The sequence below is a fragment of the Ipomoea nil genome, unplaced genomic scaffold (assembly GCF_001879475.1).
Source record: "Ipomoea nil cultivar Tokyo-kokei standard unplaced genomic scaffold, Asagao_1.1 scaffold2159, whole genome shotgun sequence".
Classification (NCBI taxonomy): Eukaryota; Viridiplantae; Streptophyta; class Magnoliopsida; order Solanales; family Convolvulaceae; genus Ipomoea; species Ipomoea nil.
Window position 1 is genome coordinate 1,934,581 of NW_017618587.1, and position 14,222 is coordinate 1,948,802.

At 32.6% G+C, this 14,222-nt stretch overlaps 1 protein-coding gene across 3 annotated transcripts; it reads right to left on the reverse strand.

The window, feature by feature from the left end:
• Window positions 1-601: 601 nt before the first annotated feature.
• On the reverse strand, window positions 602-7,335 carry LOC109149720 (sucrose transport protein SUC4). 3 transcript variants are annotated; one of them, XM_019297660.1, is made up of 6 exons: window positions 6,562-7,335; window positions 3,700-4,445; window positions 3,154-3,217; window positions 3,019-3,062; window positions 1,999-2,158; window positions 602-851 (listed from the first exon to the last, which is right to left on the reverse strand). In XM_019297660.1, the coding sequence occupies exons 1-5, from the start codon at window positions 7,061-7,063 to the stop codon at window positions 2,000-2,002; spliced, it is 1,515 nt and encodes a 504-aa protein (XP_019153205.1). In that variant the 5' UTR covers window positions 7,064-7,335; the 3' UTR covers window positions 602-851; window position 1,999. The 3 variants fall into 3 exon arrangements, with proteins under 3 accessions (XP_019153205.1, XP_019153204.1, XP_019153203.1); XM_019297659.1 differs by having other exon boundaries at window positions 602-931; window positions 6,562-7,334; XM_019297658.1 differs by having other exon boundaries at window positions 602-887; window positions 6,562-7,332.
• Between the last annotated feature and the right edge of the window lie 6,887 nt (window positions 7,336-14,222).

The window sequence follows — 14,222 nt, forward strand, 5'->3', positions numbered from 1 at the left end:
TATTTTTTCTGGGCCGTTTATACTAAATTCTAGTTTAATGGAGGCAACTCCCAAGGAAAATGTTCTGACAGCTGGATGTCCATGGTGCCAAAGACATCACATAGCTGACAAAACAATATGGGTAGCGGATATATTCCAACCTAGAAATTACTCCACAAATATCTTCATCTGGACATTATAATCATCCATGTCATTATCAGAACCTAAAATTATCATTTGGAAAAAGCTTTCCATCTGTATTACAATATGTCAATACAGACAGTTAAATATGAGACTAGTTTTAATACAGAGTTATATATGAGATTAGTTTTAATTAACCTTTCTTACATAATATCTCACCATTGAAACGAAAACAAAAGAAAGTACAAGAGAGAGGAATAGAGAGAAGAGAAACTATGCCTAAAGGGAAAATAAAATGCAAAGAAACATACTCATCATAGACTCATAGTGTTCCAGTACTTATTACAATGATCAATCACCTCTCCATTAATATTCAGACAATTGCTATGGTGTCATGTTTGCTTCTTTATATAAAATCTAATACTTAAAGTGTATATCCGGTGAATGAAAATTGCAATGAAAAGAAAAAATAAAAAAAAAATCTAGAGAGCAATGCATGTATTGCAGAAATCATTTCACTAAAATCAATGAAGTGACAATGACAATTTATTTACAAAATCTTCATGCATATTCTCCTGTTGGACAATAAAATAAAATGAATACGACAAAATACCTCACAGTAAATGCTGGATTCTTAAAACTTTACATTTGAGCAATTGTCAAACAGGCTACAAGTCAACTGGAAAGAACCAAGTCAAAGTACCTGCAAGACTTGTGTGGAGATTAACCAGCTGCATCAAGCATACATCACAATGAGATGTGGAAACCTATCCAGAGAAACTAAGGATTTATAATCTGCAAGGCTAAAAACCTACATAACAGGGGAAGAAAGTATAACAATTTTGAAATTGAGGCTACCCTATAATTTTAGTAGCACCATTAATCAGCTAATCTAGAGGAGATTTTGTCTTTTAAAGGTTTAATAACTATTCATTTAAAGTGAAGAGATCAAGAAAAAATGCGATTGCTTTTTTGAATTATCGGAAACCAGAGAAAGGGATATGTTTGCAAGGTAAACATCATATTCTCCACTGACCAACCACTCAAATACATAAAAAATATTTTTCACAAAACGTACACTTTAAAACTCATATTACCTAATAACCCATATGCCATACTTAGATGTGTAATTAAGAACCGCCTATGATTGTAACAAATCACAACTTCTAATCAGTTTTCTGATAAACCCATCACCTCCGAAAATGATGTCTCTCACATGATTTCATTAAGGCACAACCATCGAAGTATTGAGACCCTGTACATATCTTTTGTAGTCAGTGGCAATCTCATCCCTCGTGGTTACTGTCCAATTCTCCCCAATCCAAGCCCAACAACACATGCCGGCAAAAGTGGTTGATGGATTTATATAACTTATATGGAATACAAATCTTCATTTTTATCTATGTTTTCCCCTTGTTCTTGCATCTATAATTTGTCTTATTTGGACCTTTTTAATTTGTTTTTAATGATATTTCCATATTCAAATGAATGAACGGCAAATCTGAATACAATTATACAAGTAGTCAAGTAGAATACTAGTCCACCTAGCCCAGTTGGCCAAAACCCTCCAAGTACAATATGAATGCATCAAATAGTTACATCTGAATCTAGAAAGGAAGCCTAATGTAGCTAATAATTAATGGAAAATGACTCCATGTATCAAATTTTATTTCAATTGAAAAGAAGATATATTACCAGTATTGTTTTCAAAAAAAAGAAAGATATATTAGCAGTACACAATATATATGGTTCCAAGGTAATAAGTAGTATAAAGGCCAAGAAGCAAATCTCCAACATAGCAAAAGTAGTAATTCTCTTTGGTGAATACACAAATTTGTAGTCAAAATTGGGAAATGTGATGAAAACAATGACATATACCTTAAGGGAGAATCTTCGGCTTGTCAACTTTTGTTCGAGGTATAGCCAAGATGGCCACGAGTCCACCAGCAAATGCAGAAATCGCTGCCACAACAAAGGCTGGTGAATTTCCTCCACCAAATAGCTCATCCCAGGGTCCACTACCAAGGGAAACGAACATCTGTTTTAAAGCACAACTTTGTTAAAATGGGAAAACATATTCCAACAAGCAATAATAGAGGAGATAGCATTTTTCCTTATGATAATGCTTCATGTACAGAACTCCACAAATTATATAAAGAGTGGTAATTTAACACATTTGAATTGGAAGGTCATCACATTAATATTCATTTTAACTAAATATTCAGTATCGTATTATTCATCCAGCTCATAATCATCACATTTGAATTGTATATAGCTTCCCACGCCCAGGCTCATAGACCAACTGGATAAGCTTTCACTTCTTGGATAATATCTTTAGCAGTCAATGAAGGGCCAACATAACATCTAGAAGAAATTGTGTTGGTAAACATTATTTGAGAGATGAGGAAACTCTATACTAGCATATTCTAATATGATATTATACACTATGTATAAATAATGGGATACATCCTCATCTAAAAATTGTGAAAAGCTATGGGAAAGATATTTAGATGCGACGAGGAATTGAGGAAGGGTACAGCATGGTCAAGCACCCACATTGGGTGTTACTTGGCTTTCACAAGTGTCATCTCTAATATAGCAGCAACAGTTTCATTTATGAGTTTATTTTAAACCAACACAGACGGTGCACAGAATACCCTTCCTTATCAACAAATTTTCTTCACTAATGAAATTGTGTTTTTAGATAATAGGTACTTTATAACAACACAAATGATACAAATTTTCCCTTAGAAACCTTAATTGGGTGAAGTGACACCAAACATCAGAAAGGTACATGATTTTGCCAAGACTGACCATATAAGGCTTTCTTGAAACTTGAAGGAAGAAGTCAAGACAACGTAGCAAAATAAATAAATAGAGTTAAAACGACTATTATACCTGGGGTAGAACAATTGCCAGATTTAGTACACCCATTGATAGTCCTGCGTGGTTTGAACAGCAGTTTATACATTAGTTCCCTATATCAGTATAGCTCCAAGTGCAGAACTGGAAGAAACTTGCAAAACAACCCACCTTGGCCGAGCCCCAAAGCCTCAATGCGTGAAGATACCAATGCATATGGTACACTGTAAGTTATCTGCAAGGAATTGTTTGAAATCATACCACCCAGGCCAGGTATTCAGAAGGTTCTCCAGAAAAGAAAAAAAAAATAAAAAATAAAAAATAATAATAATAATAATGTATTTGGACTTCTGCTTGTGTGCGTAACTGGGTACGCGCACACACATTAGAACCTAATATTCCTACAACATTTCCAATTTTCAGATGTGGAGTAAATAATGTGTAAATATCTTAAAACATTTTACAGGTTTCACATACAACCAATCATAAGATCTTGACTTTTTTTTTACCAAACCATGAAGTTATAGAGTTTTATTTTAAAGGCTGACTGCTAAAAGAATTACAGAGCTGAGTGTTAAAGTTCATCTACAGGCAAAATCAAATTAGCTGCACATGTGGATAATCTCACATATCGTGCATGTGCCTCCAATCAGCATTTGTAATGGCAAAGTAAAACTAGAAATAATGTAATGACAGTGGAAGAAACCAAAAACTTACAGCTAGTGGAGCCCCAAGAATAGTGAATACTACCAACACAGCAATAACAATGCCATCTGGAGGAGGATCACCGATACCAATGTCCATGTGGTTCCTGACGGCAGTAATTATAAGCATTGCTATAAAGCAGAGAGACATGACAATACTTGACACTCCCCATGTAAATCCAGCCCCCCATTTTCGACATAGCTTCTCCATGAACACAGAAGTAATTCCAAGGACCACAGAATTCAACATTAGACCCAGTGACCCCATTCTGACTCCGGTACTATAATTTGTTCCTTCATTTGGCTCACCCCCATAAATTTCACGACCCACCCAATCAGTATCAAAGAGAATAAACGGGAACCAGCCAATCCATGTCAGAGCAGTAACAAGCAGAATTACCCAAACAGTAGTTGGGAAATATCTAAATGTTCCAAACAGTTCCCAGAGAAAAGGTTCTTCCTCACCATGGCTCGACTGTTCAGCATCTCCACCAGTTTGAGCAGAACCCTGATGGGAATTCAGAGGTTGCTCATGGGCTGCTGATAAGCTTATATATGTAGTTATTACAATGAAAATAATGTCAAGAAGGAAAGCAGACTTCAGGTTTGCACAGTTGACCCCACATCCAGCAGTGAGGGTAAAAGGAAATATCTTATACCATCCACTGTAGGATCCAGTTGCATAGCCAAGGATGTTACCAGCTGCCATGAACAAGGAGAAATATGCATTTGCAACTCGGGTCCTCCGATGGTCCTTTTCTAGCACATATAATTAACAGAAAACAAATGTCAATTTTTTGAAAGCAAATCCCAAATTGCATAGTTTTATCATTATCGGCATATATTATGCAAATGTAAAAAATAATAATAAATTTAAATATAGTACTGGAGCATCACAAGCATACCTCATTTCAAATACTATAAATGATTATATACATATGGTTAGAGGTTTAAAAATGAAATTAGATGACCATGGTAAAATTAAACTTCTTGTTTTGGCTTTTGTATTATTATCTAAATAAATGGCCAAGTAAAAACAAACATGGCACTTAAGTTTTGGCAAAAGAAATCCTGATTTTCATGACCAAAGCAAGCATATTGATACAAAGGCATCATTATGTACATCAGTGCAGTCTTAAGGAAGTAGAGTTAAAATTTCTGAAGATTCAAAAACAAGTAGCAGGTATTTTTACGAACCTTCTCAAATTTTCTGCTTTTCAGTATATACAAAATTTACTTGGTGTTACCATGAAAAATTATTATTATAGGGGAGCACTGGAAAAATAATCTTAATTTGTGTATAATTTGAATTTTTTCAATTATTTATTTCATGTTCTCTGTGCTATTACTAGCTTATGACTTTTGTTAGTTGTCATTACTTTATGTTAATGGGTCATTATTTCATGTATTGGTCTTTTTATTTTGGGGTTTAAATTTTTTATTTCAGAGAGAGTTTTTTGTTAAAAAATATCACTCCATATTTAGTCTTAATTTCCACAATTAGTTGGGCAGAAAATAATTCAATATATTTTCTATTGTAAAAATAAAACTATTCTGAGTGTTCCTCCAAGGCTCCAAATTATTTTTATCTTTTGAATGAATTGTAGTCAAGTGATGCGATTCATTATTGTCCAGCACATATATATATATATATATATATATATATATATATATATATATATATATATAAGCTCTAATGCAGCGTGCACAAGTAGGTAATATCCTAGTGAACCTATTTGTTGAATCCTTATCTTGAGATGTGAGCATGTAAGCTCCAATGCAATACGCATAGCAAACATCCTAGCAAACCTACTTCTCAAATCTCCATATCACTTTATGTTGGTTGTTAACCAGCCCTAGCCCCGCTCCTTCACTAAAGTTTGAAACCTGCTTGGCTGCTTATGTAAGGGAACAACTCTAGCTATCAAAATTAATTTCTCCTTGACACTTAAAAGTGGAAGTCTCACAAGTATCATGATTATATAATTCCATTAGAAAATACTCCGTATTCGTTTCTTAATCAACAGCAGAATACATATGTTGTGCATAGAACAAATGCAACCCAGTGCGTATTGTTGACAAATTCACCAAAAAGCTACTATGTTGTACAGAGCGGCAAGACATAATGAACTTCCCTTTTAGTAATTTTCAGTTTCCTTAAACTAAGTTGCATTTAGTAAACAAATCATAACATGATATCTATCTAGTCCTCATAGGAATTCTATTATGAATTACTTACCTTCACTAGTACCATTATTCTCAATTTGGTTGGCTTACTGGCTAGCCATTAAATGTGCTTACTATTTACAATATGCCTGAACTCCTTAAGTATCAAATTTTAGGTCCACAACTTACTGGGGCGAGGGATTTTGCCTTTTGAGTGGGAGCTAAGTACTAGTTTGAATAGTGCTAGTAGTAGTAGCATTCAAGATTTCAAGCAACCAGCTATCCAGGACTGAATCGTAGTTAGAAGCTTATTAAAGGGGTAGATTCGTCCATTCATCCAATGACGTGGAGTTCGACAACTTTCCCCTTAATTAAAAAAGTGCGAGTATTACTTGCTCATTTGCCAAGGGAAAGTTATATTCCACGCAACACAAAAATCTAAGGAAATGCTATTAAATTTAAATAATTTAAATAATACTCCGTAGTCCGTAATAATAATAATGGAAAAAATAGAAAAATATGGCCGGCGATAATGCGATATAGACCTTCATCTTCCCCAGAAAACTAACAGAATTACTGAAATATTATGAAGAAAATAAGAACCTTCCCGGATAAATTCTTAATACCAATATTGATATGCAAGCAATTGTTTGCTTATTTCACACAATAAATAAATGCTTAGGTGCAATTGAGTAGATTAGAAGCTTACTAGTGAGATCGGCGAGAAGAGCTCTACAGGGTCCCTGAGTCATATTATTGGCGACATCGAGGAGCCAAAACCCTACAATGAAGGCGGCGATGGCGCCTACCTTAACCTGGCCGCGATCGCCGAGCAGCCAGCCAATATCAGCGGAGAAACCGATGACAAGCACGGCGATCATGATGGAGACGGCACCGCCAAGGATGAAGGGGCGGCGGCGGCCGAAATTGCTGGTGCATCGGTCGCTGAGGATTCCAACCAGCGGCTGAACTAGCAGGCCGGAGAGCGGGCCGCAAAGCCAGATGATGCTGGACCAGACGTGAGGGATTCCGAGCTCCTGCACGTAGGGCGTGAGCAAAGACAGCTGTAAGGCCCATCCGAACTGTATCCCGCCGGCGACTGAGGCGACTCGGAGCAGCAACTTCAGCGACACCCGCGGCGTCGCTCTGGCCGGTTCTCTGCTCGTCGAAGCTCGATTCTGCCTCGCCCTTGGCCGCTCCCCTTCCGGCATCGTACAGTATCTCCGGTAGTGAGCCAAATATCGATTGTATACTAAAGAATAAAGAATTTTGTACTTTACTTGTGGAGTTGGTGAGGGGCGGTTGTCGGGTTGGGAAGGTGGCGGGAGAGAGGATGCGGGGCTTGATGAGAATCGGAATATGGGGAAAACCGGACAAAATGCCCTTACATATCCATATATTTACGGGATAGCATTTTACGGAGTAATTTATTACAAACTAAAAAGAATATGCGTGAGATGTGGGCGAAAATGTAATTGCAAGATGGGGGCAATTTTAGTCCCTGGCACGTTGAATTGAGTTGTCCCGGAAATGCTACACCTACTCACCCCTACTCTATTGCACGTTTTAGGCTGTGTTGAAAAAACATATTCCGCCCGCACGGGTTTAACTCACTGGTTCAATAGACAGTACTCAGAAAAAGACATCAAGAAATCAAGGTTGAACCTCGACAGTGACAGTGTGAAGATTATGTCCAAAGTGAACAGATCCTTTGTGTGCAGACCGACATCATTTGGCCCTGTCGGCTGAATCAGTGTAAAGAAAAATTATATTTAAGTTTGTTTTATAAGTATGTGGAGTTAGTTAGAGCATTCATAGTAGTTCAACTCCGGCGCGGTTTTTAAAGAGTTTTTGTATGTGTGATTATGAAAGAGATAAACATGTGGGTGAAAAAAAGAAAAAGAAAAAATTTAAACATTCCGACATTTATAAAAAATAAATAAATAAATAAAAATAAAAAGAGTTTAAAAGTCAGAGTGGCCGCCAGCTGGCAGGCACTCTGACGCGCCCAGTGAGCGCGCACCAGTCTTCTTTCCTTTTTTTTTCTGACATTATTTCGAACTTTGCAGGAGGAATAATTTAGATATTAAATTTCCTCTACGTCTAGAAAGATCCCCACCCAAGTTATTTGATCTGACATGAACCCCTAAATCACTCCTGATGTATATGCTCTTAATTTATAGCACTCAATAAATATAAGTAACATATAATTAAAAGAAACATTACGAGAAAAATAGCATTTTCATTGACAAATAGTTGCCACAATGAATAAATAATGTAAAGATGTTTAGAACTAGTTTAGTATGAAACTAGTTTAATATCCATTTTATGTTTGATATGTGAGTATATGTAACTATGATAACTTTATATAGTGTTCGTGAGTATAAATATCAAACGATGTAATTATGCTTGTATTGAACACTTTAAAATATTTGTTTTGTTATAATATTCACTTCAATTATGCAATACCCTTGACAAGATAAAAACAAAAATTCAAATAACTATGGGATAAAACTTTATCATTGTCTTGTTGTCTTCCAAGACAAGCTTAAAGTAAAGTTGTGTTGCAGTGTTGAGTAAATACAATGATTGTGTTTAATTCCATTTTCTTTTAATTCATAATCACTATTTGTGTGTGCATTAAGTAAATTTTATTTCTGTATAATAACTTGTAAATTATGAACTTGTGGTATTAATCCTTTATATAATAAAGCTATATGGTTTGGGAAATAATTAATGTTACAATTAATGCCACAACATCCTTTATTATATATAAAAAAAAACACAACATTTAAAAAATAAAATAGCTATATATTATATAATCATATAAAAAATATACTTTTGAAAAATAAAATAGCTATATATTATATAATCATATAAAAAATGTGTTCAATTAGAGTTTAAATTTACACATACAAAATTTGAAATTTGCTTTCAAAATGTAATTATCTTAGTTATTATTCGTATTGTGAAAATTATAATATAGATGAAATACAATTAAGAATAAATCAATGTAATTATGTAAATTCTCTCTATAAGTTTATTTGAATATGCACATAATTAGAGATTATATTAACCATACAAAATTATAATTTTAATTTTAATTTTAATTTTAATTGTAATTTTGTATTCTATATAAATAATAAATACTTGACCAATGGAAGCTCAAAAATATTATTATATTAAATAATTTAAAATATTAATTTTGCTATTTCTTATTTATATTTATAATAACATAATTTTTTTCCCGTGCATCGTACGGGTGAATTACTAGTTATGAAAGATAGCTGCACATCTCTTTTTATTTTTTTTGGTAACGTGAAAATTTAATAGTTGCAGTGAGTAAATACCACATTTTGACTTTGGCCCTGTTTGGTAAAATGGCTGTTAGCTGATAGCTGTTTGCTGTTAGCTGATTGTGATAATTAGAGAGTATAAAATAGTTGATAACATTAGCTGATTGTAGAAAAGTGTTTGGTAAATTAGCTGTTAGCTGATAGCTGTTTGGTATAATTTATTTTCTCAAAAAGCTAATTGAAAAAGTTGCTAGGAGTAGCTTTTTTAATTTTAGCCTTTTGGAGTTGCAAAAAGCTAATTAACCAAACATTTATATTGATATTTTAACTAAATCAAACAATTAATAGTGATCAAATAAGCCAAAATTAATTTATAGGCCAATTTTTTTACCAAACAGGGCCTTTATCAAGTAAAGGATCTTGATGAGTTAAAATTAATATAGGTTACTTATAAAAAAAAGATCAATAAATCATTCTCGTTAGAAGAATTTATAATCATGTGATGTGATTAGTTAGATCATTATTTTTACCCTTATAAAATGCAGTAACAAACATGATTAGGCCCCCAACGTTTGAAAAAGGAAAGATTAGACGCAGAAACGGGCAAACATTTAACAAGACATTTGAATGACTGTGGTGGGGTCGGGAGGGGTTAGCAAATCGATTTGCGCTGAGGTTTACATAATTTAAGAGCACATGTTCAGTACGACAAGGTTTAACATTTTTATGGCACGTATAAATATGTGGATGTAAATTAATTACGTTAAAATTGATTAATGATTATCATCTTTAACGACTCTGTTTAAGATGTTGCGCTTCGCGGTGATGATTCGTCTGCCCGATCTGGCAAGTTGCAATCTCAGCGAAAAAACGCAACTACTTCAAACATTATATTTTATCTGATTTAATTACAAGTTTATTCATCCACACAAAAAATAAATAAATAAATAAATAAATAAATTACAAGTTTATTCAATCGGTCATCTAATAAAGACCATTGATTAAACTATAATGGACATGTGTGATGCGTCATCTCATTTATATCACATAAATATTTCAAACGTTCTATTTTTATTTAATTTGATCAAATATTTCTTTAATCAATCAAATAAGATTAAAACATTTAATTAACTAAAGACTTTGTGGTCGAGCAGCATAGTTGTGGCCCCTCAAATGAGAGGTTTCATATACAAATTTTGGTGTGGAGGCAATGACTCTTTGTGCTTCAATAGGTTAAGAAAGTATGTATGACCTACATTGTAATAGAGTCAATAGCATTAAAAAAAAAAACATTTGATTAAGTTAAAATAGAACCATACCATTTTATCTCTATCTCATAGATATTTCAAGCATTTTATTTTTATCTAATTTGATCACGGATTTTTCAATCAATCAATTAATTAAAAGTGAGACCTCTTATTAGAACGAGATAGACTACTTATGTCATCTTATTAATACTGCAAGGATGTTTAATAAAAACATTCTATTTAAGTGATTTTTGTTGTGCTAACCTTCTAAAAAAAAATCAAAAAATGTATTTAATAAAATAGTTAATTCTCAAAATGGTCTTTTGACTATGACCTTTTCTCAAATTGATTCATTTACTTTTAATTGCACCTAAAGTGGTCTTCCAACTATTGAATTTTAAGCCAAAATGGTCATTTGTTAACTTTAGTGTTAAGTGGGTGTTAAAATAAAGAACAAAAAAAACAATTTATATTGTTTGTTGTTTAGAGCTTTGACCAACTTATTTTATTTTATTTTTTAAAAATACTTGACCAGCTACTATTTACAATGCAGTATTTAAAAAATAAAAAATAAAAATAAAAACTTAACTAGCGGATTTCTTCCCAGCGAAATAATTATCCCAATTCTCAAATTAAACAATAAACATATTTTATTTTTCTTCACAGCTGGCTAATATAGTGCGGCTATGGCTATTTCGGTGGATGCCAATGATGCAATGACGCAAAGTATATATGAAGTGTCGATCTTATACTAGTTATTTATTTATTTAGAAGAACAAAAAGGATAGAAGACAATATGAGATGCAGCAGCAAAGCAGTTTTGATTGTAACGGCCGCGGTTGTATACATCTAATCTAATAAATCTGACAAGGTTACAATTTGATATTATTAATGTTAACAACAAGTAGTAATCATTAAGCAAACTAATTGCAATATTATTTGTAATTAAGCAAGAACACAATGTGCATCCTTGATGGCTATTAAACGATTTTATACAACATGCTTGACCAAAAGAGTGTTAATACTAATAAAACTCGTGACCTTCAAATATAATAATTATGTTCTACCCACTTAACTGTTTATTTCAAAACTTGATTGTATTGTTTTTGTATGGAGATGTGTGATTAATCTGCCTACAGAGGAGTCTATTACGTAAGTTGGGATTCAAACTACTCAGCTTGGATTACTGTTACCAATCGAAGACTCGAGTAGCTTACTATATATCCTATTTGGAATTTAAACACCTCATTCTGTGACTGATAATTAGAGCAAACCTATTAATGATTTTTTTTTTTTTTTTTTTTTTTGGGTTATATGGACGGGGAAGAGTGTGAGCTAGAGGGAAGAGAATAGTAAAGAAAGAAGGAAAAGCTTGTTGTGGGGGTAGTGATTTCATGGACAATACGCGTTTATCTCACCAAACATTCCAAAAACCTTATGATCTAATAATATGAAGTGGTTCTGATACTACATTGTAATAGAGTCATTAGTACTTAAAAAAAAATATATCTCTCTTTTCATTTCCATTAAGCATATGATGGGACTAGTTAATTTGTTCATACTTGATTTAAACGAGTAAAACAGTAAATGGACTTTTCAAGAAGTTAGGAGCCACTTGATAATTATATAATCTATTTAATTTACTTTTTTATATATAAAAATCCTAGTCAAAATAATATATGCATGCAGCAATATAATATATTTCTTTTTATCTTTATTGCCGACTAAAAAATATTATCAGTATTTATTTATCCATTATGTTTTATTCATTATTACCTCACAAAATAGATAATTATTGGTAAGATGTAAACCCCCAATTATTGGACTTGCTGATCAGCTGTTAATAATATTTAATTCAGTAAATAATTATTTTACCTATTTTTATTCACATAGGATAATTTAATGTTGAACAATAATAAAATCGGTGAGACAATCACTTTTAATCATTTAATTATAGTGCTGTTTGAATTACGTTTACTCTTGAGGTCCAAAATGTTTAACAATTCATTAGGTTTATTTTTACCAGTTTTATATGAGGTAATAAACGTGTGTTATCTTTTATGTTATTGACAAAAAGAAGCAAGTTAAAGCAGACATAACAACTTTATTTTTACCATTTTTATGTTATTTTTAAATTACAAAAGGAGGCAAGAAGAAATTTATTAGATCGAGTTTGGAACAAACAATCCTAATAAATAACACACGTTTCGGGTAACGATTTTCAGATGCCGGCCAAGACAAGAGTGCGCAATTGGCCTACAGATCCAATTTACATGATTCCAAACTCCACTTTAGATTATTCCAAAGTTTTTTAATTTCTGTGGGGCAATATGCAATGCTTTTGACTTCACCCAGCAACATAATACATATAATTTAACAGAAAATGAAATATCTTACGGCAAATTAATCATTGTTCTTAGTCAATACACCATTAAGTGTTATGGCCTGTTTGGTTGATATGAATTGAATTGCAATTACAACACAATCCTTTGGGCTCCTTAATTTCAGTGTTTGGTGGGTTGAAACTGCAATTCCTTGCATTTGTTGAATTACAATTTATACATCTCTTATAGAAATTACAATTCAATGACAATTAAGAAACTAGGAAAGCCTTTAAAAAAAAAAAAAAAAAAAAACTAGGAAAGAAAAAAAATAGGAAAATTACTATATTGCCTTTGATTATTATTATTATTACATAAGGATATTATAGTATTTATACTACTACTTCTTTCCCCATTCCCAATAGTTCAATTCTCTCTACCAAATACGGAGTAATATAATTTGAATTCATATCTTATTTACACATTATTCTTTTCCCACCGAATTACAATTCATTTCCCTCATAATTTCTGTTTTGCATGATTTGGGTTGGGTGCAGGTTCATGTTTTTCACATGTTTTTCCCAGATCTGATTTGATGGTTGTGGTTTAATTAATGGTACAATTATATGTAATTGACTTCTCAAAGAGATCAGTATTTAATACGGAGTAATAGTTTAAAAATTGATATGAATTTAAGTCGACCCATGAACCTTTAATATCTTTAATGGTTAGTTGGCAACCATTAATTATTTGTACCGCAAGCTTTTAAATAAAATTTGAAAATAAGTATTGGCCTTAGGTTTGAGAAAAACTTACAAATCAATTTGTACATGGAATGTTGATGAGATTGTGTGAGTCACTTTCATCTAAATATGATCAAAGTTCGGATCAAACTAGAATCGTACGAACAGTTCCAATTATAGTTAAGAACCGAAACCTATAAAGTTTCAATTTCGGATAATTTGAAATCAGAACCGGATGGTTCCAATTCCAAAATCGAAAATGAAAAAAAAAAATAAAAGTTTTACAAAATTAGGTATGTTTGAAGTTGAAAAGCCAATGCCGCACCATTCTAGGCTACTAGTGGCCTACTGGCGAATAGCAAATAGCATGACCAATTACGCCCAAAATTAAAAAACATAGGTTTATTTATTGTAAAATTCTGTTAGAACCAGTGGTTCGAATCGGAATCGCCGGTTCAAGAACCAGAATTTAAACCTTTATATAAGGTTTCAGTTCTAATTTGTCCATTTTCAGAACCGAAGTCGTGGTCAAGTCAATTCCACCTTAATCAGAGATCTCATGTTCGAGTCTTGAATAATTCTCTAAGAAGCAAACTTTGTTAGTATAATTCAAATATAATTTGAAATAAGTTTATAGTAATGGATGCAACAACAACAACAATAATAATAATAATTATTATTATTATTATTATTGTTATAAAGGTAAGGTAAAATTTGTACTACAATTAATAACTTATAAATAATTGAATTAAAAACCCTTTAA

Bases quoted from the DNA above. Each gene is read 5' to 3' on its own strand.
- LOC109149720 (XM_019297660.1), bottom strand. From the start codon at position 7,063: ATGCCGGAAGGGGAGCGGCCAAGGGCGAGGCAGAATCGAGCTTCGACG. The intron at 3,218-3,699 runs GTAAGTTTTTGG...AATTCCTTGCAG, and splicing joins TTCTTGGGGCTCCACTAGCT to ATAACTTACAGTGTACCATA. The intron at 3,063-3,153 runs GTGGGTTGTTTT...CAAACCACGCAG, and splicing joins GGCTTTGGGGCTCGGCCAAG to GACTATCAATGGGTGTACTA.